General features: G+C 41.1%; 1 protein-coding gene across 1 annotated transcript in view; it reads left to right on the top strand.

Annotated features, from left to right (window-relative positions):
• The window catches only part of ADCY2 (adenylate cyclase 2), a 424,271-nt gene that overhangs the window by 333,692 nt on the left and 78,193 nt on the right, over positions 1 to 12,386 (top strand). Inside the window, 1 exon segment of the mRNA XM_021077007.1 lies at positions 6,720 to 6,804. Within this exon segment, the coding sequence (XP_020932666.1) occupies positions 6,720 to 6,804 (85 nt within the window).

Here is a 12,386-nt window from a genome sequence, read left to right as displayed (position 1 = left end):
TACCAGCGCACTTAGTGCCAAATTTTCCCAAAATTGTTGAACTGCATCAGCCTCCAAAGGCAAGAACCTCTGTGAACAGCAAGAAGAATAAATATAAATAGCTCCACATGTGGTATATTATGCTCAAAATGCTGAAGCCAAAGGAAGAAAGAAGGGGAAAAAAATCCTTAAATGCAGCCAGAGGGGAAAAAAAAAAAAAAAAGACATGCATACAAAGGATCAGTATGGAAATAATGGTTGACTTCTCTTCAGAACCACTGATATAAATATGATCGATTAAATATTCAATACAAACATTCCTTTAAAAAAAAATTTTTTTATGGCCGCACCTGTGGCAAATGGACCTTCCCAGGCCAAGGATCCAGTCTGAGCCTCAGCTGCAACCTACGCCACAGCTGGGGTAACACTGGATCCTTAATCCACTGCACTGCAGCAGGAACTCTCTCCTGTTTAAAAATGAGGTGAAAGAAAAACATTTTGCAAAGGAAAGAAAGCAGGAGGAATTCATCACCAGCAAAACAATAAGAATTCTGATAAGTAGGAGAGTGGAATTATATTGTTGTCAGGATGTTATGTACTTTTGAAGCAGTACAATATTAATACTAAGTAACTTCTAATAAATTAATAATGTGTATTTTATTTCTTGAGCAATCACTAAAACGTACAAAGAGGTATCACTAAAAAATCAATAGAAGAAATTTAAAATGCCATGAAAATATTAGATGAATGACAAAAGGCAAAAAAAGAGGAACAGAGAACCAAAAATATGAGACAAAGAAAAAAACGAATAGTAAAATGGTAAATTTGAAATAAAGGCTATCAATGAATGTAATGGACCACACCCTACAAAGGACAAGGACAAGAGAAAAGAGTGGTGATAGCGTGGTGACTTGTTACTACATGTATGAGGACTAAACACTCCAAATAAAAGCATGACAAAGCCACTTACTGTATACAAGAGCTGCCCTTTAAATACAGAAGAAGTCAGATTAGAGTAAAAAAGATGGAAACATAGATCATATAAATAGCAAGCATGAGAAAGCAACTGTACATATATTCAGACAAAATAGACATAAGGGCAAGACATTGAAAAATGATAAAAGGTTCAAGTTATCAGGAAACACGAAATCATTAAATAGCATATACTTGAAATACAGCTATAAAATACTTGAAAAAATACACTTGAAAAAAAGAGAACTAGAGAAATCAGTCATCAGTATTAGATATTTAATATCCCTTTTATATATGCTACCATACATGGTAGGGTATATAAGTATTATATAATTTTATATATGTATAAGGATATTGAGAATCTGAGCAAGATAGACAACTTTCTATGAGTTGGCTTTCACAGAACACTAAATTCAACAGTAAAATATATGCTAATTTAAACAGTACCTGGAATCCTTATGCAGATCTGATATAAAATCTTTTCAACAAATTTGAAAAGACTAAAATAAATATGAAAAGATGAAAATTTATAGACTGATATGTAATCACACCAAAGTCAGGTTAGAAATTGAAAAATAATAGAATATCTAAAATTAATCCCAACTGTTTCAGTGGTAAATTACATACTTCTAAATACCCTAGGGATCAAATAAAAAAACCACAAGACAATGTTTTGTAAATCAAAATAAAATGTGTGGAATGTAGCTACAACAATAATTCAGAGAAATGTTTAGCTTTAAAATGCTTATCTTTGAAAAGAAGAAAAGGTTCAAATCAGTTGTTTATAGTTCCAGCTTAGGAAGCCAGAACAAGATGAGCAAATCCAGTAAGTGGAAGGGAATATATACTAAAGAAGAAAGAAGAAATCCATAAAATAGAAAACAACCAACAGAAAAATAATAAAGCCAAAAGTTTGTTCTTTGAAAAACTTTAAAAATGCCTGAATCACTAGCAAGACTGATCAAGCAGAAAAAGAAAACTGATAATCACAAATCACCCAAACTAATAATATAAGGAATAAAATAGGATTTGCTACAGACGGTACAGATTTCACCAGGATAAATGTGCAATGTTGTAAGTCACTCAAGGCCAAAAAGACTTACAATTTAGATAAAATGGGAAGTTCACTGAATATACGACTTACCAAAACTGGCACATATGGAATAGAAAATTTAAATGGTTATTTATTAAGTATATTAAACCTGTTTTTTACTGAAGTGATTTCTGTATGAATTTTAACAAACATTTTAAGAAAACAAGATGGCAAGAACTGGTCACATATTAACAAATTTCTTAATTGTGAAAGGATGAAAATATCCCATTCTTGGAAAGAGGCTCAAAGATTGAAGCTACAAACCCAAAGCCACTTCTATAGTATCTTTAAAAGATGTCGCTAAAAGTAAAAGCTAGAGGATGGTTGGAAATAAAGGACGGAAAATAGCTATTTTGGAAAACAGCATAAAGAAAAGGGAAAGCTGCTGTAATACACGTTTCTGACAACACGGAGTTCAAGTGAAAGGCATTTAGCATTTTAAAAAAGAGACATACTACAATACAGTCACCCAGCAAAGTTAAGAATCATAAATTTTTAGGCACTCCAGCATCTCTTTGAAATAAATAGACACTGTTAAAGTGTTCAGATGTATTGACAAACCTACAATCTTAGTTGGAAATATTAATACATTCTAAAATTGACAGAGCAAATTGAGCTAATAAGTCAGCCCACTGGGGACCTGACTAACTCATCAGGCTCTCTGACAATAGACACATTGAAAGAACATGCTTTGTTTCCAGCAAAAAGAAAATATATATCATTTTCAGAAAGTCCTAAGACATAATAGAAATAGAACATATGTATCATACCCCAGAAGAAAAAAATATATCGTCAAAGAGAACAGAGACCACAATCTCTGATCCGACCTAATGACATTAGAAATCACAAGGAGAGACCAAAAATAATCTCTCTGTGGAATTACTCTTGTATTAAAAGGAAGTGGAAATTGAAATTGCAGGCTTTTTAGAAAAGAATGGCAATGAGTAGCTACAAATCAAAGCTGTGGGATTTGGCTAAAGCAGTAATTATGGGAATATTTATGTCCTTAAATGCATTTATTAGAAAATACAGAAGACTGGCAGTAAATGACAATCAAGAAAAAGAACAGTAAAAGTTTAAAAAAAGAAGAAGGGGATTTTTTTTAAAGTTAACTCCCAAACCCATAATATAGACAATGATCAGAAAGCATAGACTTTAATAATATACCAAAAGTTCATTCTTCGAGAAGATCAACAAATATCCAAAGCTTCAAAAGTCTGATGTAGAGAGAACAAGAAAAATAGCATTAAGGAGAAGACGAAATCACCTCAACTATGGCAACTTCTAAAACTAGAGGAGAATATTAAGGAAAATATTTCATATTCAAACATCTAAATGACATGGGTAATTTCCCAAGAAAGTTGAAAAAGCAAGCATGATGAAAATGTGGCATATCTGCTCCTAAAAACAGAACCTGAGTCGGGAATACAATTGTGTGGACTTAAATCTCGATCACAGGACTTGATCGGGGTGTAACTTTAAGCAAGTTTCTCAGCTTCTTTGGGCACCAGTTCCTCTTTGGTGTAATGAAGGTATAATAGTAACTGCTGCCCAGGGTTACATGTACATAGAAAGCCTTTAGAACAGCGCTGGATACATAGTCAATATTCTATCATCATATTATCATACCACCATCCCAACGCCACCCCTTCACTCTCACCAGATTGCTTTATAGCTGAGATTTACCAAATCTGCAGTAAGAGATCATTCATATTTAAACCATTCATAAAAAGGTATCACCTTGACACCAGCAAGGAATCAGGAGACACAGGGTCAAGGAAACCCCGTCTGAGCTGTCTTCTAAAGCTGCGTGAGAGAGACGGCAAGCAGAAGTTCAGCAGAAGAGTTACTGTGTCTCCTTGGTCACAGGAATAACAAGAGCCCTCCATACCCCTGAGGTGTGGCCTGCCTTTCTCTCCTCTCCCTCCACCCTCCTGTTGGGGAGATGCTGAGACTGTGGCTTCTGACCAGGCACTAAGGACCAGTAAGGACCAGAGTGATGTCTAAAAAGAAGGGTGTTTGCTGCTACACTGTTGGTGGAAATGTAAATTGGTACAACCACTATGATGAACAATATGGAGGCTCCTCAAAAAACCTAGAAGTAGAACAACCCTACCATCTAGCTACCCATTCCTGGGCAGATATCCAGAAAACTATCGTTCAAAAAGATGCATGCACCCCTCTGTTCATTGTAGCACTATTCACAAGAGCCAAGACATGCAAACAACCTAAATGTCTGTCAACAGGTGAGGGAATTAAGATGTGGTACATAGACCCAATGGAATACTATTCAGCCATAAACATAATGAAAACAATGAAATAATGCCATTTGCAGCCACATGGATGCAACTAGAGATTCTCATACTAGGTGAAGTAAGTCAGAAAGAGAAAGACAAATACCATATGATACCACTTACATGTGGAGTCTAAAATATGACGCAAATGAATTTATCTACAAAATGGAAACAGACTTATGGACACAGAAAACAGACTTGTGGTTGCCAAGGGGGGTTTCGGGGAGAGATAGATTGAGAGTTTGGGATTAGTGGATGCAAACTAGTAATATATGGAACAGACAAACAACAAGGTCCTACTGCATTGCACAGGGAACTCTATTCCGTATCCTGTGATTAAACCATGATAGAGGAGTTCCCACTGTGACACAGTAAGGATCTGGCATTGCTGCAACTGTGGTGTAGGTCTCAGCTCACATTAGATCCCTGGCCCAGGAACTTCCATATGCCACTGGTGTCGTCAAAAATTTTAAAAATAAACCAGAATGGACCAGAATATAAACAAGAATGCATGTGGAGGTATAACTGAATCACTTTGCTCTAAGCAGAAATGAACATGGCCTTGTAAGTCAACTCTGCTTCGAGGTAAAAAATGAAGCAAACTTTAAGAAATGACGAGGGCGGTTTGGGATGAGGGAGGTGAGGAGGCCTATGGCACTCGTCTCTACTAGACTGTGAGCTGCTGAAAACAGGCATGACATCCTACTTGGCTCTGTCAACGTGCAGGTGTACTTGGTATATAGACACCCTCCCTGAAGACACTGTTTTTTCATCAAATGTGAACAGATGCCGTTATCGGGCCAGGTATTTGAAAGCATTGTGGATCATGTCTAGGTGATAACTCAGTACCCTCGTTGATAACTCAGTGCCCCCGTAAGTACATCCTTGGGTAGGCTCAGGTGTACACTGGTTCGAAGTCAAGATTTTGTAGATCTTGCTTGGCGGGTAATCATCTCTCGAGACAGATCATGTCTCTGAAGGTGAGCTGAGCAGAACCTCCCACCCTCATGGCAGGAGGGGCCTTCCTCTGTCCACGGATTATTGGCTTTTTTTCCTGCCCCATGGGGCTCACTGCTGTGCGCGTGCCGGTCATTTCAGCACGTTGCGGATTTACATCTGCATCTTCCATGTGGTGTATCAACCTCTCGGTGTCCCCTCTCTTCTCACGGCCAGATCTTTTGTTCGTGCAGTGTGTCTAGCCACCCTCATTGGCACAAACTTGCACTGTGGTCTCAAGTGCCACCTGACCTCTCTCTGGAGGCTTCATTTGAATTTCCCCTTTGATTATTCGTTGTGATTCATCTTTTTTTAATACTCCCAAACACTTCTTCCTTGGGATTAAATGACAGTTTAAGAGTCATTTACTCCAATGTCATTTAATCCAAAAAATCCAAAGTTTTAAGAGACCTTGAATTTTTTAATTATTTAAAGGACCTCTCCGGGAGTTCCCACTGTGGCTCAGCAGTAACCAACCGGACTAGCATCCATGAGGATGCAGGTTCGATACCTGACCTCACTCAGTGGGTTAAGGCTCTGTTGTTGCCATGAGCTGTGGTTAGGTCACAGATGTGGCTTGGATCTGGTTTTGCTGTGACAGTGGCGTAGCAGTTCCAATTTGACCCCTAGCCTGGGAACTTCCATACCCCACAGGTGCAGCCCTAAAAAGCAAAATAAGTAAATAAATAAAGGACCTCTCAAAAGTGCCTGCAATTCTCATCAACACTCATCTACCTGTCACCTGTCAGTGGCAGAATCTGTAACATAATGGGCATACTTTTCACATGAACACAGGAAGCTTTCCTGTTCATTGGCTCATGCAAGAATGTGAAAAGTCAGGGGCTGTGAAATCTTTGGGGCATCTCCATGAGCGCTGAGTTGCATCAGTCTGGAAGGAAGTTGAATCTGGTTGGATTGTCCTGGGGAGGCGGGGTGAGGATTCAGTGTTTCCATGTGAACGGGAGTAAGAACAGGCCACGAGGTCTTCGAGGGCATCGGATGGGGCTGCCCTGGAGGCAGCAACTGCCAGGATGCTAACCAGCAGGGAATATGGCACCGAGACGGTCATGGTCAAGCGTGGGCATGAGAGTGGTGGTTGCAGAGGCAAGACATAAGGAGATGGTTTTTCTTAATGAAGAGCTGATGCTTGTAGGGCAGCTTTAATGAGTCATAAGAAGCTGAGGAGACACAACTGTAGACATATTTTTCTACAGATGTGTCTTTGGTTTATTTTTAGCTCCATTGTCACTTCTCAAGAAATTAGGGAAAAAGCGACATCCTCATTTAATGAAGCTCTAATTAAATTAAGCCAGAACTATTAATGATGACTTTCCAGAATAACAGAAACTATCCCCACTAACGTGTTCCTTTTTGTTTCCTGGTAGAACGTCCATTCTCGGGATTTCCTTTGGAGCTGCATTTCTCTCGCTTGCCTTTATCCTTTTCGTCTGCTTTGCTGGACAGCTTTTGGTAGGTACTTCAAAAATAGAACCTCTTTGAAAATTGTGTTCATTGAATGAAAACTGATTGCTTGCTTAACACAGGGAGCTTGTTGATTTACCATTTCAAGAGATACGCAACCTAGGAGAGAAGCATGTACCCTCCATGTCAACGCCCCAGAGTATAAACTGAGGTGCTAATCTGAAGGTTACTTGAAATGTCGAATGTCACACTGTAAAGTCGTATTTATGTTTATTGGCTTTTGTCAACCTTTTTTTATTATCGCCTCTAAGTTTTCGGAGTATTGATAGCAGCAAATACTGTGTAATAGGAGGCTTTTGGTGTACAAGGGAATTAAAAGGGAAACCAAATGTGTCTTTGACATTGACTTTCAAGATATAAAATGTTGAAAAATTGAACTTCCTTGGTGGTGGAGCACTTTAGGATCCAGCATGGTCACTACTGTGGCTGTGGTCACTGCTGTGTGTGGGTTTGATCACTGACTTGGGAAATTCCACATGCAAGTGCAGCCACAACGGGGGCGGGGGGGGGCGTTAATAGAAAAAATATCAGGTGTAAAAATATCTCTCATTAGCAGTTTTTTTGTCTTTTTAGGGCTGCATCTGAGGCATATGGAGGTTCCCAGGCTAGGGGTGTAATCAGAGTTACAGCTGCCAGCCTACACCACTGCCACAGCAACACGGGATCAAAGTCGTGTCTGCAACCTACACCACAGCTAATGGCAATGCCAGATCTTAACCCACTGAGCAAGGCAGGATCAAACCTGCATCCTCACAGATACTAGTCGGGTTCGTTAACTACTGAGCCGAGATGGGAACTCCTCTCATTAGCATTTTAATTTAAACCAATCATTGTAAGTTCTTATGATTTAAATCCTGGTTCAAGATAATAATGCAGGTGTTGCTGGGTGGCCTTAGCTTCGTGAGAACATCCTAAGAAAGCCAATGAGATAGCAGTCCCAAAAGATAGTTGAGGTTTCATTTTGTTCCTTGGAGATGAGTTGAAAGAGGGGAGGCCCCTCTGAACCAGATCCCCAGCACTGGGTGCATCCTAGTCTGATTTGTGAAATCATTTGGCTAAAAAGGGTTAAAATTCCAAAGCATCATCTCGACCTCTCAAGAGAGGACACTCTGACTCCTCTGCCTTGTGCAAACTTCTGTGGGTTTTGTTTTCTGTATCATGGTTTAATGTTTCAAATGGATTGGAAGCTCTTCCGAACCTGAGAAGGTGGTTTCTGACTTCCTCAAATGCGCACGTGTCATCTTGAGTCTCTTCAAAATACCCTGAAGACCTCGTAGGTTGTAGAGAAGATTGAGTAGCTACCGACCATAGGACTCCTTGTCAAGTTCTAAGAGACCTGGAATTGGTAATGTACAAGGAAGCCTGTTTCAGATTTTCCTTGGGTGGAAGAGCACATGGACTCCCCCTGCTCTCTTCCTGGCCCCTAAAAGGCTTCTGCAGACGATTTCTCAGGTTTTCAGGATGGGAGCTCTCATTGGGTGGCTCCATCAGCAATCCAAACCTTGTGGTAATTAAAGCAGCTCGTGTCATTGTGTCGAAGTAGCCATTCTTCTCATTTTCTCTTCTAAAGAATCCAGTCTTGAGGGGTATGGGGGGTATAGTGTATATTTAGGGTTTCAAAATGACTTTTCTTTCCACTAAGTTGCTATAGAAAAAAAGAAAACCACACACACACACACAGCTGGAAGCTAGAGAGAGAACCTCCAGAGCAACTTGGCTGCCTTGGTGGGAATGCTTTGCTGTGACATAAGGTCTCCCCTCTCAGCCACAGTATAATCTGACCTCACTGTTGAACCTTCTGTGCCTTTTGGTCACTCCTGCACCTGCCGGTGGTGCTTCAGGGTGATCAAGCTCCAACATTCCTAGCTCCCAGTTTCTCCCATTCCCCGTGGGCTTCCCAAGACTGACACCCACACAGCAGATGCTAGGAAGTTCCTTTTACGTCTTCGGTGCCTCAAAGAGAACATTTCAAGGCTGCAGATGAACCGATGCTTGCCTCCTCCTCAAGGAAGCCTGTACTTTCCTAAAGTGGTCAGGAAGACTCGACTTGAAGACATCGGGTCTTTCCAAACTTGAATCAGTAGGATCCATGAGTGAGTCTCCCCCCAGTGGCCAGCTGTCCTCCTTGGTCCAGCTGTGATCCTGGTAAACCCCTAGAAGGAATACGTCTCATTCCAATAATGCGTTCTTTTCACTCTTTAAAACATTTCCGCAAGCATTTTTTTTTCCACTTTCAATATCAAACATAATAATGCAGGAAGGCTTTGAGTATAATTTCTATTCTACCCTCTCCAATTCTGTCCAAAACTACATATATTACCTTTGAGACTTTGCTTAGGTCTTTTGCAAGCCATGGTTTTCTCTCATGGAAATTGGAGACAACCATGTTCCAAGTTTCTCTCCATCATTAGAGATAGGAAATGTTAAGGACCCAGCAGGTTACTAATAGATTTTCAGCAAACAGCAGCTGCAATTATTTTCCATCAGTGCATATTTTAGAATGCCTATTCTTAGAGCAATCCAGACAAACCCTTTTTTAAGCAACAAACAAGAACATTAACTTTTTAAAATTAATGTGCATTATCAGTGTTTTAAACAAAGATCGCAATGATAAATGCTTGCTTCTCTTTTTTTAAAAAAAGTTACATTTCTTACATGTGACATTTAATGTAATAATTTGTGTCACTCTACAAAGAATAAATTTATTTTTTAATTTTTTTATTTTTATTTTTATTTTTTATACTTAATGAATTTTATTGCATTTATAGGTGTATAACAATCATCACAACCAAATTTTACAGCGTGTCCATTCCAAACCCTCAGTGCATCCCCCCAGCTCCCCAACCTGTCTCCTTTGGAAACCATAAGTCTTGCAAAGTCTGTGAGTCAGTATCCTTCTGCAGAGTTCATTGTGTTCTTTTTTTAGATTCCACATGTCAGTGATAGCATTTGATGGTGGTTACAAAGAATAAATTTAAATTAAAGAAGAAAAAACTGAGGTATATCACAAATACTCCACAATGGTCCTGGAAAAGTATGAGGTTTTATTGTGATTTGCATTTATTTACGGCTTAAATACTGAGTTTATGAAAGAATACTGAATATCCCAGACTCAAATTCTATGAACTTGCGTTAACCTTCTGAGAACTTAAATGCCAGAGGCAGTATCATAATAACGATATTAAATTCTCCATATGAAGAATGAAATTAAAAGAATTTTCTATAGGAGGTTGAGAAAAGTTTAGCCAGGCAGCTATTTTTCCTCCAAGAGTTCTACTTTGAGTATCCTCTGTTGCACAAAAATGATCAACACAAATGAATAAAACCGATTGGTCATTGTTCAGCTGGGCTTGATCAAAATGGACCAAAAAAGAGTGGTAATGAAATGCAGTCATTCGCTTGTTGATTAAAAAAGCACTCTACAGAGATCCGAGTTCAGTGACACATTTGCAAAAAAGTCAGGGAATCTGTTTGCTATCATCATGAGAGCTTGAGAAGCCCGGCCTCCCCCGAGCCCCAGCCCCCCAGCCCACACCTTCTGGGGAGGCTCTCCCAGCAGGGCTCGCCCTCCCCTCCCCCGTGATGCCCATGTCTCAGCTCTTGCCCTTGAGGGTGGGCTCTGCACCTTCCTCACGAGCCTCATCAGCCCATGTGAGGGGCCCTTCTTTGGGCGCCATGGGCCTCAGGATCTATGCCGTGTAATTTAGCACTTGATCAAGTACCATCTCTTTGACGCCCGTTTTTTCCTTAGTGAGAGCGACTGCTTTTTCTTCTCATATGTAGCAGGTTCCTTAAGACCAGGACTGTGTTCCTACACCTACTTCCTGTCTGCCAGGGAACTCAGCAGAACGCTGACCGCACGAATGGTCCACTTAGAAGAAGCAGGTGCTAAGTCAGCCCTTCTGGACTTCTCTCATTCCCACGAGGTGTTTTTTTTCCTTTCTCAACTCATGGGGCTCCAGGTAGCACCACCCTGGTCTCACCGACCCCACCGTTCCTCCTCAGGCAGGTTAGGTGTGCTCTGGGCACCAAGTTTGTCCTCTTTCTCCAGGTGCCTTGGTGCGGGGAGGCGCTCTCTTTGTAAATCTGTGTATGAAGGAGGAATGGTGGTCCATGGCCTTTCTCCTGCTGCACTGAAATTCCTTCTCAGGTGCACCGTGATCTTGCCTCTGATGTGCTGAGGGCTGATGCCTCAGTTAATAATCTTCCAGAGTTCCCTTTGTGGCTCAGTGATAATGAACCCAGCTAGTATCCATGAGGATGCGGGTTCGATCCCTGGCCCCCTTTCAGTGGGTTAAGGATCTGGCGTTGCCTTGAACTGTGGTGTAGGCCACAGACACAGCTGGAATCTGGCGCTGCTGTGGCTGTGGTGCAGGCCTGCAGCTGCAGCTCTGATTCCATCCCTAGCCTGGAAACTTCCATGTGCCACAGGTGCGGCCCATAAAAAAATAAATAAATAAATAAGCAAATAATCTTCTAACCGTCACAAACCAACTCTGAGGAGCCCACCCACAGGCAGCTTCCCCAGTGCCTGCTGCTCCTGTTTCCTATTTTCTATTCTGATGTGTATCCTTTTAGATAAAAAAAAAAAAATAGGTGATCTCACCTTGGCCCTGTTTTGTTCATTGAGTACTTGAGACACTTGAAATCCGAAAGAAGTATCAGTCAGCTTGAAGGAACGTTAGGTTGCAAATGCTGGCTTCTAACACTGCTGCCCAGACAATGTTCCACCCCCCTCCTCACCCAGAGTGGACTTCTTCCGGGATGGCAGCTCTGAATTCAGCTCACAGTGCATCTCTGCTCCCAGTTACCGTGAGCTCTTAGCCTGCCAGCATCCTGGCCCTCATCCTGGGTGCTCACTTGTCAGATCCCCTTGTCGCCTCTGCATCGGTGCTTTCTGAGCTACGTAGCTTTCTGCTGCAAATGCTGGTAGCATTTCCGAACTGTAAACTTGAGAGCTGAAAAAGAACCACAAAGAATGTTGTTCAGGCCTGCAATTCATGGATGAGAGACCCAGGACTCGGAAGATGCCATGCAGTGCAGAGTTTCCGTGTCTACTGTTTTAGAAGCAAAGCTTCCCTCCATGAAAAATAACGCAGGAGCTGGAGTGGATCCCTTGAGGATGCAGTTGGAGACTTTGGGTGGAGATCATGAATATGACAACTCTAAGACCTGCAAAGGTTTCCTGTCCCAGGTTAAGAACCTTTAGAATCAACCGAAACTGCTAATGATGGGCAAGATTCCGTGCCTAGCTCTGTATCGCACTTCATTGCAGCTTACAATCAATAAATGTTGCATAGTATTAAAAATGACCACTTACTCTGCTAGGCATTGTACCTAGGCTGGATCATTTGTCCACACAAGAGTCCTTGGAAGGAATTCTCATTCTACAATGAATGGAACAAAGCTCACAGAGGCTACGTAACTTGGCCTGAAGTGTATGGGGACCATTGGAAACCAGCCTTAGAGCCCTATAGTTATTTGGAGGCAGGTTCCGGAGGATGCTAGGCTGTGTGTTGAGCGCCAAGTGCCCAGAACGACGTGCATGGGATGTCCCCGTTCATGGTCCT

Source organism: Sus scrofa, chromosome 16 (genome assembly GCF_000003025.6).
Source record: "Sus scrofa isolate TJ Tabasco breed Duroc chromosome 16, Sscrofa11.1, whole genome shotgun sequence".
Lineage (NCBI taxonomy): Eukaryota > Metazoa > Chordata > Mammalia > Artiodactyla > Suidae > Sus > Sus scrofa.
This window is presented reverse-complemented; position numbering and strand designations above follow the sequence as displayed.